Consider the following 17710-nt stretch of genomic DNA (forward strand, 5'->3'; position numbering starts at 1 on the left):
TGGAGTCGCACGACACCAGCAGTTTCCTCTGCCTGGTACATTCTTCTCCCACTGACCTTTCCTGTCATCCCAGGCCCATTCCTTCCAGCCTTCCGAGCTCAGTCTAGGTGTCACTTCCTCCCAGCGCAGCGCCTCAGCCGTAAATGAATAAATGCAGCGAGAGGGCGCCCAGGAAGGGCGGAGTGTGCGGAAGGGGGCTGAGTCAATGGAGGGGTTTCCGTGCAGAGCCTTCTCTTGCAAGCCCTTGGGGGCCCTGACAATTAAGACGCGCAAAGGGAGCTTCCCGGGCCCTCCGGAAGGGCCGCAGAGCTCCTTGGCCCGGCTGGAGGCCTGTGCGCATCTCCCGTGCGCGGCGGGATCAGCGCCGGGGGCCGCAGGCCGCACAGCGAGAGCTTGCGGTGACGATGCGGTCGCGGGAACATCGGGCAGTGTGGGGAGCCCGCCTGGGGCGCGGGCCGCGAGCACGCGGGAGCCAGGTGTGTGGGCGCCCGGGAGCAGAGACTGAGCAGGTGTCGGGGAAGGAGAAGCCCCCAACAGCGCGTGCAAGGGGACAGCGGGGAAGGCGCTGGGTGGCCAGGGAGGAACTGCGGAGGCGGCGGCTGGCGGAGGAACGCGTCCCACTCTCCGGGCGCGACTGGCACCTGCGGTGCCCCCCTACCTCTAGACCCTACTGAGGCCTTTCAGGTCCCGGAGCGACACAATGCGCACCAGGCGGGACTGCCGGGTGGCTCCCAGGTGGGACGGAGACTCCGGATCCCCGCCCGGGCGAGACGGTTCGAGGACGCGCCCCGCGCAGTGCAGGTCCCCGACTTCCCCAGACAGCGCCGCTACCCTGGGGTCCCCAGGCCGAGGCCCCTCGCTCGCCCGACGACGCCCCCAGTGGCTGGGAGAGGAGCCTAGCACGACTCCGAAGTTCCGACGGCTGGACAGGGACCCCTCACCCGGCCGTCCAGCACCCAACAGCGGCTCACATCTCGGGGTCGCCAGCACCCGCGACACCAACCGAGATCCCCAGCCCCTTCCCGCGGCGTCGGTTCCGCGGCCTTGGCCCCGCCCCGCGCCCCCATTGGTCGAAGCCGGAAGGGGCGGGGCCCGACGGCGGCGCGCGGGCCCCACGGGCGGCGGAGGCGGGGCGCGCGGCGCAGACGGCAGGTCCCACTGAGGAGACGCCCGCGGGTCCGCGCCGCCTGCAGCGCGGACGGGAACTTGCCCGCCGCCCCTGCCTCCGAGCCGGCCTCGGCAGCAGCGGCCTGACGGCACGGCGGCCACAGACAGATTGGCCGCCTGTCCCCGGGCCCCGAAGGAGCTCCTACCGCGAGGCGCCGGAGGCCTCGTCGACGCCGCCGGGAGCCCAGCAGGTGCGGCGCGGGAGACGCGCTGAGACAGCGCCGCGGCCCCGGCGAGCCCGCCCGAGCCGCCGACCGCGAGCCTCGGCCGCCGCTCGCCGTCGGGGCGGCCCCGGCCCCGGCTCGGCCGCGGAGCGGATGCGCGCCCGCTGAGCGCCCGCCCGGCCCGCCATGGCCGCGCGTCCCGGGCCGCTGTGGCTCGTGGGCCTGGCGCTGTGCGCGCTGAGCGGCGGCGGCCCCGGCCCGCGCCCCCCGGCCGGCTGCCCGGCCCGCCGCCTGGGCCCGCGCGAGCGCCGCGACATGCAGCGCGAGATCCTGGCGGTGCTGGGGCTGCCCGGGCGGCCCCGGCCCCGCGCGCCGCCCGCCGCCGCCCGACTGCCCGCGTCGGCGCCGCTCTTCATGCTGGACCTGTACCACGCCATGGCCGCCGCCGACGACGAGGACGGCGGCCCCCCGGAGCGGCCCCCGGGCCGCGCCGACCTGGTCATGAGCTTCGTCAACATGGGTGAGTGCGGCCGCCGGCTGGGCGTCCGGGGCGCCGGTGACCGTGCGGCCTCGGTGCGGACGGGCCCCCGGGCCCCAGCACGGGCGGCAGGGGCCCGTGCACCAGCTTGGCCAGTGTGCGCCCCTGCGGCGAACAGGTGCCCCCTGGTCGTGGCCACGCCCCCACAGAGGGGTGGGACGTGTGGAGCTCAGGGCCACCAAGTCCAAGGACTGTGGGCCTCGTGGGTTGGGCGACCGGCAGGGGCAGAGGCGCGAATGTGAGTCGCAGGGATGTGCGCATTCGTCCCGCTCCCGAACACACCCAAGGGTAGGGATCATCATCTCATGTCGGGTGGACCGGGCAGTGCCAGGAAGACCGTCTGGTCCTGGGGAGACAGATGAGTAAACAGGACCGGATGCTGTCACAGTGATAAGGGCGGTACTGGAGAGAGGGACAAAGTTCAGTGTGGAAAGCCCCGGTCACATCATCAAAGTGACCGGAGCTGAGAACCCAGGTGTCGTGAGTGCACAGCTGCCTGTTCCCTGGCCAGAGCCCCAATTCCTGTAGGTGAGGGTGTGGCTGTCAGGGCAGCGGGCGGGGCAGGAGTAGACTCCGAGCTCAGTGGGGCAGTCCCTGATCTTGTCACCCTGGGCCTAGCACCTGGGACATGGCTGGCATGCAGTGAGTGTCCAGGCCCGTGGAAGGACCCAGTACGCCGCTTGGACCCTCGTCATTCTTCCACACAAAGCCCAGCCTTTCCTTTCTGCAGAATTTTTTTCTCCAAGTCGTGGAGCCGTTTGTGGTTAGAGTACTCAAAGATGTCTTTCCCATTACTAAATGCTCTTTAATCTAGTCGTGAATGTCCCCTATCTGCTTTGCTTCCTGTCTGTGGCCAGTGAGGGCCAGGGGTCTGGGCTGGAGCAGACACCAGACTGGATCTGGGCATTCAAGGACTGCCGCTCAGGCTGAGGTGGGGACAGGACCCTTGCCAAGGCCACCAGCATCCCTTCACCTACAGCCTTACCCCTCCGCACAACCCTGGGAACAGAAATGATGCTCCTCCCCATCTCCCAGATGAGGACAGTGAAGCTCAGAGAGACAGTGTCATGCCCAGGATAGCACAGCCTCTCCCTGGCCCAATCAGGACAGGCTCAGGTTGTTTGGCCCTACATCCAGTCCTCAAGGAGGTGGTATTGCTACTGTCAGGAGGGCAGGCTTTCAGGGTGGAGAGAGCTTCCAGAGGGGTTTAGGCAGAGAAACCCAGGGGATGGAGCAACAGCAGGTTTTCTGGGGGTTTTCAGCCATTTGCTTCCTCTACTAGGGCAGGGGGAGTGGACAGCCAAGGAGACCTCTGTCCCCCACACCCCACAGCTGGTGGGTGGCTGAGGTGGGGAGTGAGCAGCAGGAAGTGGCTGTTAACCTCTGCTGAGAGCCGGGTGCCAGGCATAGGACTTGGTCAGTGGGTTCTGAATGCCACCTTCCTGGTTAAGGGCAGGGTGGGAGACTCAGGACAAAAGAGACCATGTGTGGAACTGAGGCTAGAGCCCTGTCCTCAGGACAAGCTGACCTGGGGCTCACAACCAAGAGGGGTTGTGGACACAGTCATCCTGAGAATGTCCCTAAGGGCAACATCCATTAGAGTGAGTCACTGCCCAGCCAATGTCCTGCTTCCCCAGCATCCCCTGGGTCAAGGCGTGCACAGCCTTGGTGGGAGCTATTGTGAATCCAGCAGCACCCTTAGCTCAGACAAGTCTGATTTCTCTCCTGCCTCTGCTGGGTGACCTTAGGCAAATCCCTTGCCTTCTTGGAGTCACAGATCCTTCCTTGTAAAATGGGGCTCGTAGAGATCAATGCATCGTCAAGGTTATTATGTCATTGGTTGATAGATGGGAGGAGCAGAAAGTCAGCCTTCTTGTAGGTGCACCTGGCCTGGTCCTGCCGACCCCAGTCCCTCCCAGCAGCTGCCCAGCCTTGGCTGGGTGTGTTGGGAATGTCCCACACTTCTTATGTGCAACCCAGAAACAGATTTTAAAAGCCAACCAAAAGTTGTCTATACCAATTTCTAGTATTTATTTATTTTTAATTTTTTAAAAAGATTATTTGTCAGAGAGAGAGAGCACGAGCACAAGCAAGGGGAACAGCAGGCAGAGGGAGAAGCAGGCTCCCGGCTGAGCAGGGAGCCCCATGTGGGACTCGATCCTAGGATCCGGGGTTCATGACCTGAGCGGAAGGCAGCCGCTTAACCAACTGAGCCACCCAGGCGTCCCTTTACCTATTTTTAGAATAAAAACTAGCACTTGAAGTTCTATAGCCTGAAGAGTCTTTGTTTCATCCATCTAGTAACATGTAAGCTCTTTTACCAGCCCCCTTTTCATGGGCTCAGAGAGGTTAAATGGCCAGCCCAGGGCCACACAGCACATCCATGACATCATCCAGGGCCTGTGGATTCCAGATGTCAGCTTCTTCCCACGTTGTCTGTGCGTGTTTCATTAAGATCTAAGGCCTCGGACGCTGTGGGATTAACAGGCAGATCTTTGTTCGGCGGAAGCCCAGTCTGTGGGCGGGCCCAGCCAGCTGTCAGAAGGGCCTTCTTTATTCTGATGTGCTAATTGCACTAGTAGAACTCTTTCAGTTTGAGTGGTTTTAACTGGTAATTACCTAGGCTGTGGGGGCGGGGGGTGGGGAGTTAGACACCTAGCAGGATTCTTTGCTTGTTTGGAGGCCCAGGCCCCAGGCCCTTGAACCACCACGGAGTCTAATGGTAGAGTCGCTGAGCTATCCACGCCCACGCCCGGGCTCTGGTACCTGTGTCTCCTGCTCCACCTCTCCTACTGGCCTCATCTGGCTCCCGAGAAGCCAGACCTGGTGCCTGCCAGGCCCCTGACCCCCCACGGCAGCCGGTGGGACCCAGAGGCCGCGGGCCTGTCACAGGTCTCCGGCCCGCCGGTCAGGCCTCTGTGCCCCAGCAGATGCTTGAGGAAGCCCGTGTCATGGCTGACGGTGTCTGTAGGGAGGCCGGGGCTGTGGTCAGAGCTGGGGCCCCTGCCTGGCCTGTCAGTCTCAGACTGCATGCTCTTGGCTCCCCTTGGTCAGGACGCGGGAATGGGGGCCGGTACCCATGTGGAGCAGACGGGGTCTGTCCTGGGTGTTCCTGTGCTCAGAGAGGAGAGCCCTGAGCTGGGAGGCAACACTCACGTTCTTATACTGCCTGGACCCGCCATGGATTCCTTCCTGTCCGGAGTCACCTCCCTTCCCTCCCTGGGCCTCTGTTTTCTCGTCCAGTCCACAGCGATGTGTCAGAAAACGAGGGGCCTCTCAGCCCTGACCCCGTGGCCCTGTGTTGGGGACAGCTCCTCACAGCACCAGCCCCTGCCCTGGGCTGGAGCGTGGGTCTGACTGGCTGTACTTCGGGTACCTCGGGCACCTCGGGCCGGCCCAGCCAGTGGTGAGGGAGGAATGAGGCAGGAAGGGCGAGCTCTGCGTATTCCTCCTGGTCCTTCTCCACCTTGAGTCAGAGGGACAGCAGGTGCCGTGTTCCCGGTTCAGAAACGGAGGCACAAACAGCCCTGAAGGCAGAGGTCTAGCCAGAAATGCACGGAGCCGTCTTCACTGTTATCCCGACCCTTCTCTGACCAGACTTACTCCCGAGCCTCGGGCAGCCGAGGACGGGGCTATTGAGCTGAGGTGTTGGACTGGGGAGCGGCAGGGCTTAGTGGAAATGAGGGACCTGGTGCACGTCCTCCTCAGCCCTGTGACCTTGAAGGGGCAATGCTTGGTCTCCATGACCCCAGGGTGACTTTCGTTCTTTTTTTTTTTTCTCTATTTAAAAAGAATTTTTTTTGTTTTTAAAGAGTTTATTTGTCAGAGAGAGCGAGTGAGCACAAGCAGGGAGAGCGGCAGGCAGAGCGGGCAGAAGGAGAAGCAGGCTCCCCGCTGAGCAAGGAGCTGATGTGGGGCTCCATCCCAGGACCCTGGGATCATGACCTGAGCCGAAGGCAGACACTCAACGGACTGAGCCATCCAGGTGTCCCTCTTCGGTTCTTTACTAGGGAATTCTTTCACTTTTCATGAATTCGCTCAACAAATAGTTTTGTGGTAGCTGCTCCGTGCCAGGCACGGTCCTAGTTACTGGGATGTGCCAGTGAGCCTAACCAAGTCCCTCCTCGTGGAACCGGCCTTCTGGGGGGAACAAATAGTAAATGCGTAAACCACAGAGATGGTTGTCGAGTGGTCTAGACGGTGACACCCCCTATCTGGAAGCCAGGAGCAGAGGGACAAGGGGAGGGCAGAGCGGACCTAGGTGGGGGGTTCTGACCTGGGACTCAGACAGAATCTGCATCTTGATGCCGCCGCCTGCTGTGAGTGTGATCCGGGCCTTCCAGGTCACCTCCAGGAGCCACAGTTTCTTCCTCTGTAAAATGGAGGCACTCAGGGTACCCACCCAGCGGGGCTGTTCAGGGACCGTGTGAGATGGTTCCTGGTGAGGAGCACGTGCCCAGAACCTCTAGGTCTGTGCCTTCATTTGCATCACAGTTATGGTCACATCTGTGTTTTGAAAAGAGGAGAGTGAAGCTCAGAGAAGTTAGGTGATTTTCCCAAGGCCACCCAGCAGGTTCGCTCCCTGTCTCCTCTGCTCTTCTATATAGAAGCTGCCTCTCCACTCAGGTGAGGGCCTGGCCCATCATTAGGTGCATTAAGTGTTGCTGAATTGGACGGTCTTGATTGTATGTTGTAAACTGAGAATCTCATTTTAAAAATATCTTTATTTGGGGATTTTATAGAACTCATGAATGTTCATTGTAAAAAATTCATATCGTATAGATTCATTGTAGAATTTCATTATAGAAAATCAGACCATATGTTCAGAAACATATAATATGGAAGCCCCTTGTAACCCTCTCTCCATTTCAGAGAAAACCAGCATTTTAATCCTTTGGTGTAGTCTCCCCAGCCAGCCCTGACATTTTATCAATACAGATACTAATATTTTATTATTATTATTGTTATTTTTAAAAAAGATTTTATTTATTTATTTGACATAGAGAGACACAGCAAGAGAGGAAACACAAGCAGGGGGAGTGGGAGAAGGAGAAGCAGAGCAGGGAGCCCGATGCGGGGCTCGATCCCAGGAGTCTGGGATCACGACCTGAACCAAAGGCAGACGCTTAACGACTGAGCCACCCAGGCACCCTTATTATTTTTTTTTTGCAAAATGGGACATAAATGCCTACTGTCTTGCTACTTCATCTTTCATTTAACAGTAAATCCTTTGTCCATCTTAAAAGCTATTGTGACCATATGCCCAAAGGTGGCATCTCTTATTAAAAATTAATTTAGCTTTATTGATGTATAATTGACATATAAAATTATTAGATATCTACAGTGTACTATGTGGTGACCTGATACACATAGGCATTGTTACAGGATTCTCCCCAGCTAGTTAATTACCACATCCATCACCTCACAGATTTCAGTTATGCACTACTGTGTTATCACTCTAGTCCTTATATTTTACATTAGGTCCTCAGACCTTATTCATCTTATAGCTGAAAGTTTGTACCCTTTTACCAATCTCCTGCTACATCCCCACCCCCCAGCCCCTGGCACCTATGGCACCTGCTTTTCTACTCTCTATCTCTATGATTCTGACTTTTTTTTTTTTTTAAGATTTCACTTAGCATAGCATGATTTCACCATGCAGTATTTGTCGTTCTGTCTGACTTATTTCACTTTGCATAATGCCCTCAAAGTCCAGCCCATGTTGTGACAAATGACACGATTGCCTTCTTTTTCACGACTGAATAATACTCTATCATATGTACATACTGCATCTTTTTTGTCCACGTATCTGTTGATGGACACTTAGATTGTTTCCATATTGTGGCTGTTGTGAATAATGTGCAGTGAACATGGGAGTGCAGAGATCTCTTCGGGATCCTGTTTTTATTTCCTTTGGATCTATTCTCAGAAGTATGCTCGCTGGATCATATGGTAGTTCTGTTTTCAGTTTTTCAAGGAACCTCCATAATGATTTCCACAGTGGCAGCACCAATTTACATTCTTACCAACAGTGGATAAGTGTACCCTTTTCTCCACATCCTCACCAACACTTGTTATCTCTTGTCTTCTTGATGATAGCCATTCTACAGGTGTGAGGTATAGCTTATTGTGGTTTTGATTTGCATGTCTCTGATGATGAGTGATGTTGAGCACCTTTTCATCTGTCTGTTGGCCATTTGTATGTCTTCTTTGGAAGAATGTCTATTAAGTTCCTCTGCCCATTTTTAAAGATTTTTTAAAAATTTATTTATTTGAGAGAGAGCACAAGCAGGGGGAGTGGCAGGCAGAGGGCAAGGGAGAAGCAGACTCCCCACCGAGCAGGGACTCCATCCCCTGACCCTGGGATCATGGCCTGAGCCAAAGGCAGATGTTTAACTGACTGAGCCACCCAGGCGCCCCTCTCTGCCCATTTTTAAATTGGATTTTTTTTTTTTTTTTTTTTTGCTATTGAGTTGTATGAGTTCCTTATCTATTTTGGATATTAGCTCCTTATCGGATATGTGGTTTGTAAATATTGTCTTCATTTCACAGGTCACTTTTGCATTTTGTTGGTTTTCAAAGGTTTCTCTTTCCAAGAGTTGAAGGTGGTTCTCCTTTCTCTAAAACCCTTTCGGTCCACCAGGATGGTGTCCCCTGTGAATCCCTGATAACTGCCTCCTTCCCCACATCCATCCCCTCAGTGTTTTCTTACCCTTCGGGGGTAAATAACTACTACCACCCCCAGCTGGCAGGGGAGGAAATGGAGTCTCAGGGAGTATAAGTGACTGGCCCCGTTCCTGGGTCCCCAGATCCACAGGGGCAGATGTGAAAAGTGGATCACAGCAGTGAGGAGGCTCGGCCCTGCAGCTGGGAGGCCAGAGTGGTGGGTTATTTTGGAGGAGGACACACCGGGTTTCGATGCTGGGCTGCCGCTCGAGAGCTGTGAGATGTTGAACAGGTTACTAAGAGTCCCCACAGCTCAGTTTCCTCACCTTTAACATCGGGATAATGTACCTGTGTCGTATTGCAACACTTAAATAGGTTAAGGCATTTAAACACTTAGCAGGTGCCTGGCAGTGCTCAGTAAGAGCAGCCGGCCTTACGCGGGAAGGGCCTGCTGTGTCGATCCGCATCCTCTCTGCCCAGCCTGACCACCGACTTCGGGACCTGCAGCTGAGTGGGAAGGAGCACCATTTCAGCATCGGGCTGCCTGGGTTCAGATCCCCGTTCTGCCGCTTGCCGTTTGTGGTGGCTGCTGTGGTGTTCCCCACGTCTTCTCTTCAGGAGTGAGCCACCTGGGGGATGGGCTGCTGAATGCCGAGCCCTTCTCTAGGTGCCCATCAGCTAGTGCACAGGAGCTGCTCACGCCAGGTTAGCCACACTCCTTGGCAGCACCCCACATTTAACGACTGGTTTATGGGGGTATAAGCGTCCAGCCCCCTTGTCTCAAGGAGGGACAGCTCTGAATGGCCCCCAGCCCCAGAGCTCCCTGTGCAGGTGGAATGGGCTGAAGACTTTGTGGGGTCGCATCACTGTTCAGCTGCACTCAGTCCTGCTCCCTCCATTCCCTACAGAGAGTACTCTCCACCAAACCTCCTGACTCAGAGACTTTTGCTCAGGAAGCCTGACCTAAGATACGATTTTTTATATGATTTTTGTGTAAATTATGTAATGCTCTGTGCCTTGGTTTCCTCATCTGTAAAATGGGAGAGATAATAGTTCCTGTCTCATAGGATTGCTGTATTAAATGAGTGCTAAAGCAGTGCCTGGTAAATGCTCCATAAATGTTAGCTTTGTCTGTTTTTAGCCCAAGGCCAGCTAGTTAGTAACAAGACCAGAAGTAAAACCCGGTAATTTCCTTCAGCTGCTGGCTCTGTGCCCTGAGCAGCGACCTTTTATTCTGAGCAGCCAAGGGCTCTGGATACAGTAGGGGTTCTGGGGAAGCCGAAGACCACAAGACCTGGGTACGGAGAAAGGTGGATTGCTGGGTCTGTGGCCATTCCTTAACAAACACTACTAGGAACCCACTGTGTGCTGTTCCCCTTCCTAGTTATCCTGAGGCCTATTCCAAAGTACAGCCCCAGCCCAAGTTCTGCTCATTATAGTGGGAAAGATAGGCCCAACTCTGAGAACTCAGTGTAAATTATGGCAAAGCAGGAGGAATGGCCACTCACCCATTCGACAAACAGGAGGAGGACGGTTCAGTATAGCAGAAGACAGACGAGGTCTTCCTCTCATTTTGTGGGAGACAAACAAGGCCAGAAGAAGAGGAGGAAGGGGCTCCTGGATGGAGGACTGAGAAGCCTTGGCAGGAGGTAATATTCATGCTGGACCTTGAAGAAGGGTAGAATTTGGTCAGAAGGAGGTGGGAGGAGATGTTTAGGCGGAGGGGAGGCACAGAGGTGAAAAAGCTCTCGGCGTGTGTTGGAACTCCAGTGCCTCAAGTGAAAATCCACTCAAGACACTTCCCTGCTCTGATTCCTTCTGTGTGTCCCTTCATGCCAGCATTCAAGTTCCTCGAGTCTTGTACTCCGTGTCCAGTGTTCAAGTCCAGCTGAACCACATGGTGTTCCCTTGACATGTCCCCAGTGTGGTGAGGCTGTGAATGAGGGGAAAATACACACTTTGGAGTCAGACATACCTAGACTCTCATCCCACCTTGGGTGCTCCTGTGAACTCATGGAAATCAGTTACCTTCCCTAATCATCCGTGTTTTCATCTATAAAATGGGGTGAATAATGCCTCTTCCACTGAGTTGTTGTGTCTTCCAGCCTGGTTCTCAGTGATCCTGCCTCCTGGTATTCATGCCCTTGTGTAGGTCCCTTCCACACTGTGCCAGTGCTGTTCTGTGTGACCAATAGAACATGACAGTAGTGATGATATGTCACTTCTGAGATTAGGTTTTAAAAGACTGCAGCTTCCATCTTGGGTCCTACACCCGGCCACTCTCCACACCACTGCCAGACTGCTAATTCCGGGGTAAGTCATGCTGTGAATGCCATGAGCTACCCCAGGGAGAGGCCAACATAGTGAGGAACAGAAGCCTGCCACCAGCAGCCACATAAGTGAGCTTAGAAGTAGATTTGTTCATCCCAGTGAGCAACTTGACTCTCACCTCATGAGGGACCCTGAGCCATACCGACCCCGCTGAGTGCCTAGATTCGTGACCCTCAGAAATATGTGAAATAATAAATGTGTCTTGTTCTAAGCTGCTACATTAGGGTTACTGTGTTACAAATAGCAATAGATGACTAATAGAGTTAGGTAAGCATTAATAAATGGTGTGTGTAACATGCCCAGTGTGATGCCTGACACAGTTTGGTGCTTAAAAAATGGGAGCTGGCACGTTATTTCCCACCCCTGTACCTTTGCCTCGAATACTCTCTTCCATTTCTGCTTATCAAAATTCTCCCACCACTTTCAAATATATTTTCTAGAAAAGTGTTCTCTGACCCCTTCTCCCCATGGCACCCTCCACGATTAGAGCCCTCATCCCCCATCCAATGTATTTCTCTTATGATTTGAGTCACTTTCTGCCTGCCTCATTCAGAGCCATGTCTTGCCCCTCTTTCTCCTGCTCCCTGAGAAACCATGAACGACCTGAGAACAGGGGCCAGATCTGACTCTTCCTGGCATCCCCCCTCCCACTGTGCTCCCCAGGCCCTGTGTGGCAGGTGCACAGGGCAGACCAGCAAAGTGAAGGGAGGAGGAACACAGCGGGGAGGCAGGGGCTGAGAGCAGGGGCGGGGGCCTGGGCCTGGTCAGCTGGGGCAGAGCAGGGCCTGCCCTCCCTGTCTTTGTGGAGGCCCACCATGGGTGAGCATCTCCCTGGAGGCTTCCCTGGGACCTCTAGTCCTCCCAGGGCCCTGCCTGGAGGAAGATGGCTTCAGCAGGCATTCTGAAGGGGGGGGGCATTGATAGGAGAACCTCATTAACAGGTGACCCCCCCATCCCAATATCGCCACCTAGAGGGAATCTAGGGCCACTCATGTCACACCATCAAGTCTAAAGGTCCACTGAAAGGGCCCTAACCTGACACGTGACCCCTGGCAAGTCTTTGCCCCTCTGAGCCTCAGTTTCCCCATCTATTCAGGTTTGCCCTGAAGGCCTTTCTGCTCTGACCAAAGAATGTGCCCACCCCTGCCCACTCATGGGGGCTCCTCCAGTGCTGAGGCCCAGGACAGGGAGGTACACCCAATCCACCTCCTCATGGGAACCCATTCCCCACAGGAGAGAGGGATGTGTCACTGTGACCACATCTTTCTGGAAAACTCCCACCGTTCAGTTCTTTCCCCGGAATTGCACTGGGGAATCATATCCTTGCTCAATCTCCTTGGATCTATTTTTGGCCTTGACCGACTTGATGTGGTGGAGTGTGCGGGTGTTCCCTTTTAATTTGGGGTCTAGAGCCATCTGAGGCCTGGACTGGCAATCATGAGTGCAGAGCCATTTATGGAAGCAGCTCTTGAAAAAAGTCAGTAATGAAAACCAACTAAAAATACCTTAGAAATGAAGCCTTGGCCTCCTCTGGGCAGCACTGAGATTTCTGGGTGGGAGGGAGAAGCCCTTCAGATGCAGAATTGGTAGGTGATCGTTTTTGTAGCTCCTCCCTGGGCACACACCAGCCATGGAGACCGGGGTCTTGCTTTAGGTCTGAAGGGGGCCCCTCAGCCTTGTCACTAGCAGGACTAGCTGGATGGGACCAGTGCCTCTGCCTCTGGGATGTTGGGGAGCCTGCCCTCCACCTCAGCAGCCTGGCCGTGAAAGGGGGCCAGTCCCACAGCAAAGTGAAAATGTGAGGGCTTCTGGTGGAGACCCGCTGTGCTGTGGAAGCCACTCCCAGACCAGCAGGCTGCCCCACTGTCCTGGGGAGCTTGGGAAGAACCTGCAGACACATCCCCTCTCTGGGCGCCCAGAACAAAAGGAGCTCAACAACAGTCCACTGAGAGCCTCCTGTTTCTGCCCCGCATGGTACGGTCCTGTCCTCAATTGCTCACCATCCAGAGGGGCACACTAACCAGAGATGGGGACCCCTGGGACAGGAGAAAGGGAGAGGCCAGCAGGTGAGAGCTGGACTAAGAGGAAAGTAGCCTTTAGATATGGTGGGATGGGGGCAACTCAGGAGAGGGTGCTTTGGGAGGGCGTCCGGAGGAGGGGAGAGGCGTTTGCAGCCAAAAGGCCCAGGAGGCCATGAGGTTGGGCCTGGCCAGCTCAGGGGGAACTGGAACCAGTGCTTGGGCTCCTCCTGGGGGCCCTACGGGGCTGGGAAAGGGTTTGAGGGCAGACAGAAGATTCTATTCTCTTAATAGCCACTCTGGGTGGCTTACTTTTGGTCAGAAACAAGACAGATTTAGGTCTTCTGAGTGATTCTAAATTTTGTCCAGGGCACAAAAATAGCCAAAGCTTTTGTTGGTGTAGGACTGGTGGACTCAGGGTGTGGCATCTGGAGATTTAGCCTGTGAGTGGTGCAGGGCCTCAGAGACAGAAAGGTAGAATGTGGATGGTGGTCACTGAAGGTGGAGGCCACCACCTCCCCACAGTGGGCCTTTCCCAAACATGGGATCTGGAGGTTGGTTTATAGGACAGGAGGAGAAGGCTGAGAGTCCTATTAGCACACGTTGGTGATTCACGATTGTTTCTTGTTCCGGAAGCCACATTATGGTGATTCAGAAAGTAAATTCGTTTGCTTCTTCCCCAGACAGAAGGTGGTTCAGTATTTGATTGTTTTTGGCAGCTTTTATAATTATGTAGAAAATAAATATTTAGAAGTGCCTATTGAGCCAGGTGTAGCTTTCTTTGTCTGTTACCTATGCCCAGTGAATACTTTGTGTGGGGCCCTTCATATTTTGCCAGTGTATCTTTGGGGTTGTTGTGTTAAAGAGTAAGTTCATATGTAATTTTGCGAGGGTACTGCAAAAGGATATTGCCAAATTCCTTTCCAACACATTCCTACCAGTGATGTGGGAGAATGTTCTTGTTTGCTCTCACCTATTTCTCAAAGGCCATACTGAGCACCCTATAAAGTACCCTCTCCCCTATTACTTTTGAGCCCATAACCCTCCATATTCCACTCTCAGTGTAAACAGCATCCCTGTCTTACTTGTTTTGTTGGTGGTAGTGTTCATATTGTGTCTCCCTCATTAGACCATAAACTCCATCAGAACAGTCTCAGATATAGTAAGAACTTAATATATTTGTTTATAAATTGAACTTGATAAACTAATGAAAATTAAATGAGCAAAGTAATACATTTATTTAGAAAAAGATCATTCCAAATCTCCCCATGGCTTTGAAATTTCTGACATGGCCTTCTGAGGGCATCACATCTTGGCACAATGTAGGGAGATTGCAAGTCAGGCTCCTCCAGAACTCATGTTGAATGGCTACTCCTCCCAGTCCATTGCCTGGCTGTTTACAAAGCCCTTCCATGGCCCTGTGAGGAAAGCTGGACCGCACCCTGACTCCCCAGAGGAGATGAGGCCGAGGTAAGTACGTACCTGGTTGGTGCAGGGTCTGGCCTGACCACTGCCACAGCTCCCTGTGCTGCCCTGAGCTGCCTTTTTGGCTAAAGTAGGCTTGGCCTTCACTTGGTTAACAAGGAGGACATAGAGGTGCCAGAAAATGCTTTCCCAGAACATCAACTTTTAGAACATCTTTCTCCTAACTCAGAGCAACAACCACTGAAAAGAGGGCAAATCTTTAGGTTACCTCTTCCATCCTCCCAAAACTGACCTCAGATGAAGGAGCTTTCTTTACTCAGTTCCACACTGCAGGAAATATCACTAATTTCTGATGAAAAGCATCACTTTCCTAACAGTGTCTCACCTTCTAGTGCTTGCCTGGAACAGCAGGGTGGGCAGTTTGCTGTGCTGAGCTACTGGGTGGTTCATCGAGTTCACACCCACAGGGGGAAAGCTGGGACCCGGGGTCAGTTCAGGTGCACAGGGCTCTCCTGAACCGCACGCACGTGGGCCCCCCAGGTCAGCAAGGGAGGGAGGCCGCAGAGCGTGGTCCTCCCGTGGAGATGGCGGGTTCGTGGGTTGTTCCCTCGGCCCCCAGATCGGACAGGAAATCAGCGGCAGGCCTGCAGGCAGAGATTGCCCGCGGCCCCACGACCGGCCCGTCAGCCCCGCAGCCTTGGGAGCAGATCCGTGTGTGCGGATCCGTGTTCGATGCCCTCAGCCACCCTTCTTCACGCCCTGGGCCAAACCCTGTCACAGCCACCAGCCTAGACCTATGGCGTCCTGCACGTCCGGGATTCTTACACGGCCACGGAACAGAGGTGGTCTGTGCGGCCCCTGAATCCACAGAAATTGTCACCAAAGCTGTGCGTGTGGGAGTGGGAGTGTGTCTGTAGGGAGGAGGGGACGTGTGTGTCAGTATTCATGGCACGCGTCCCCGGGTGCGGGGACAGAGCCCGCTCCACACGATCCCTGCGCGTGCGCGGGAGGACACGGCTCCCCCTGGCGACGCTGCCTCCCAAGCAGCCTGGCTCCCGGCTGCGCATGCGCTGCGTGTCCGGCGCCTGGTCGGCGCGTGGACGTTCTATTTCTCCCGCGCGGTCTGGGGAGGAAAAGCCCACCTCCTGTGAGCGTGTGTGTCCACCGGCCCCACCCAGCCCAGCTGTTGGCCTGTCCCTCGCTGGACCCGGTCCCCACTGCGAGGACAGGAAGCGCTCCCCACATCCGCCTCCGCCACCAGCCTGGTGACTTGTGGTCACTGAGCCCAGTAGCCAGAGAGGGTTTTTAAAAAGACTCACAGACATGTAATTAAAATCTCAGTGTTGGGTTTTGGGGAAGGTGCTGGGCGGCTCCTGCCCCTGTTTTCGGAAACACAGATTTGCGGCGTTTGAAAGTGACAGGAGGCTAAAGTGAGACAGTACTAAATATACTGTTCTGGGCGTTTCCGGGCAGCGGGGGAAATGTGGGATTGATCGGCCACCCCAGCCTCCTGCCCAGACAGACCAGCCCGGCCACCGGCCCGCCTCGGCTCCCCCTCCAGCCTGTGCATCACCTTCCCCTCCGCCTGTCTTCCATCCCCCAAAAACCACATCGTACCTCTGCTGCCCAGAACCCTGAACCCCACTGGCCAGAGGCACAGCCCACGCTCCTAGGCCGGAATTCCACCCTCCAGAGTCAGACCACAGCCAGACTCACCGCCAGTCCCCCACAGCGCTGATCTGTGGACGCCCCCGCACTGCACACCTGTGCCTCCGAGGTCCCCTCTGCCTGGAATGTCTTCCCCGCCACCTTCTCCCCCCCGCCCCAGAGGACTCTGTCCCCTCCTTCAAGGCCAGTTCAGGTGGCACCTCCCCTGGGAAGCCTGCTCAGATCGCACCCCATCACGGGATTGTCCAGCTTCCCTGGGACCTGACCAGGTGTCACCAGGCGCTGTCACTGCTACCTTGCTCCCTCTTATTCCTTTCCAAGTCTCCCTCTGACCTCCTTGCTCCTTCACCTTGTCCCCAAACAGGACCTGCCATCCTTTCACCTTTTGCTGTCTTTATGGCTGTTGTTTCCCCTGCCTGTGCCGTCTGTTCCTCAGCCCTAGGCCTTTGTTCAGGCTGGCCCTTCCTCTGCAGTGTCCTCCCTTGACGTGGGGGCACATCCACTCTCACCCCTTGAGGCCGAGCCCCAGTGTCAGCTGCAAACGCTTCCTCTCCCCCAGGCTCCTGAGCAGACACATCGGCAGACTCTGGACAGCTCTGGCCTCAGACTGTACTCGGTTCTGCCCCTGCCCGCCCCCATGGCCCGTTTCTGCCTTGGGTCTGATGTCAGTCTTCCCAGAGGAGGGACCTGCCCTCTGCCTCATCTTTAGGTCCCAGAGCCAGCAGGGGATGGGTGGGGCAGGCTGGGTTTGGGGCTTGGGGGCCAGAAGTGGAGGCTGCTCTTGCCGGCACCACGGTGTGCCGGGCCCTGTGCCGGACACAGCACATGGCCCCGCCGCGCCCTCTCAGCACGCAGGAGACAGAGCCTGGGCGCAAGCCCCTTTGCAGAGGATGGAGCCGTCCCCACCCAGGTGCCTTGGCCCCCAGCTCCCCCCAGTTCTGCCCAGAGCATAAGTGACCGGCAGCCCCACTCTGTCTTGCAGTGGAGCGTGACTGCACCCTGGGCCACCAGGAGCCCCACTGGAAGGAGTTCCGCTTCGACCTGACCCAGATCCCGGAGGACGAGGCAGTCACGGCCGCCGAGTTCCGGATTTACAAGCTGGCCAGCGCCCACCTGCTCAACAGGACCCTGCACGTCAGCATGTTCCAGGTGGTCAGGGAGCAGTCCAACAGGTGCCTGCCCTGCACCCCACCCCCCGAGGAAGCCTGGCCGGGGAGGGGACACTTCCCAGAGGACAGAAGGGGAGCTCCCTGGGGAGCACACCCTCAGAGGCAGAAGGATACTTGGCCGAGGCCTCGTGTCACTGTGGGGAGAGGCCCAGCATCGGTTCTGCCTCACTCCCTGCCCTGCTGTCCTGGCTGTGGGACCTTGGGCGGGTCACTGAGCCCCCGAGCCTCAGTTTCCACATCTGTACTGGGCACAGTAACACCTTCGTACAGTAGATACAGTGAGAGAAGGCACGCGGTGCGCCCAGGCTGAGCCAGGCGGGGTAGGTGCCCCACGCGTGCTCCCCCAGGCGGGCACTGGAAACAAAGGCAGCTGTGCCGGCCCTCAGTTAATTGTTTTTTCGTGTCCACAGGGAGTCTGACTTGTTCTTTTTGGATCTTCAGACGCTCCGAGCTGGGGACGAGGGCTGGCTGGTGCTGGACGTGACAACGGCCAGTGACCGCTTGTTGTTGAGCCGGAACAAGGACCTGGGGCTCCGCCTCTATGTGGAGACTGAAGACGGTAAG

At 56.0% G+C, this 17710-nt stretch overlaps 1 protein-coding gene across 2 annotated transcripts in view; it reads left to right on the forward strand.

The window, feature by feature from the left end:
• The first annotated feature begins 563 nt into the window (after positions 1-563).
• Positions 564-17710, forward strand: part of BMP8B (bone morphogenetic protein 8b) — a 33960-nt gene continuing 16813 nt past the window's right edge. Inside the window, exons 1-3 of one of the 2 annotated variants that reach the window (XM_064589391.1) lie at positions 564-1851; positions 16960-17126; positions 17588-17705. In XM_064589391.1, coding sequence (XP_064445461.1) covers positions 1518-1851; positions 16960-17126; positions 17588-17705 — 619 coding nt within the window. In that variant the 5' untranslated portion in view covers positions 564-1517. Of the gene's footprint in view, positions 1852-16959; positions 17150-17556; positions 17706-17710 lie in introns of both variants that reach the window. The other variant, XM_064589390.1, reaches the window with a different exon arrangement.

The sequence above is a fragment of the Mirounga angustirostris genome, unplaced genomic scaffold (genome assembly GCF_029215605.1).
Source record: "Mirounga angustirostris isolate CCGP_5_RB_7025 unplaced genomic scaffold, mMirAng1.0.hap1 SCAF_4, whole genome shotgun sequence".
Classification (NCBI taxonomy): Eukaryota; Metazoa; Chordata; class Mammalia; order Carnivora; family Phocidae; genus Mirounga; species Mirounga angustirostris.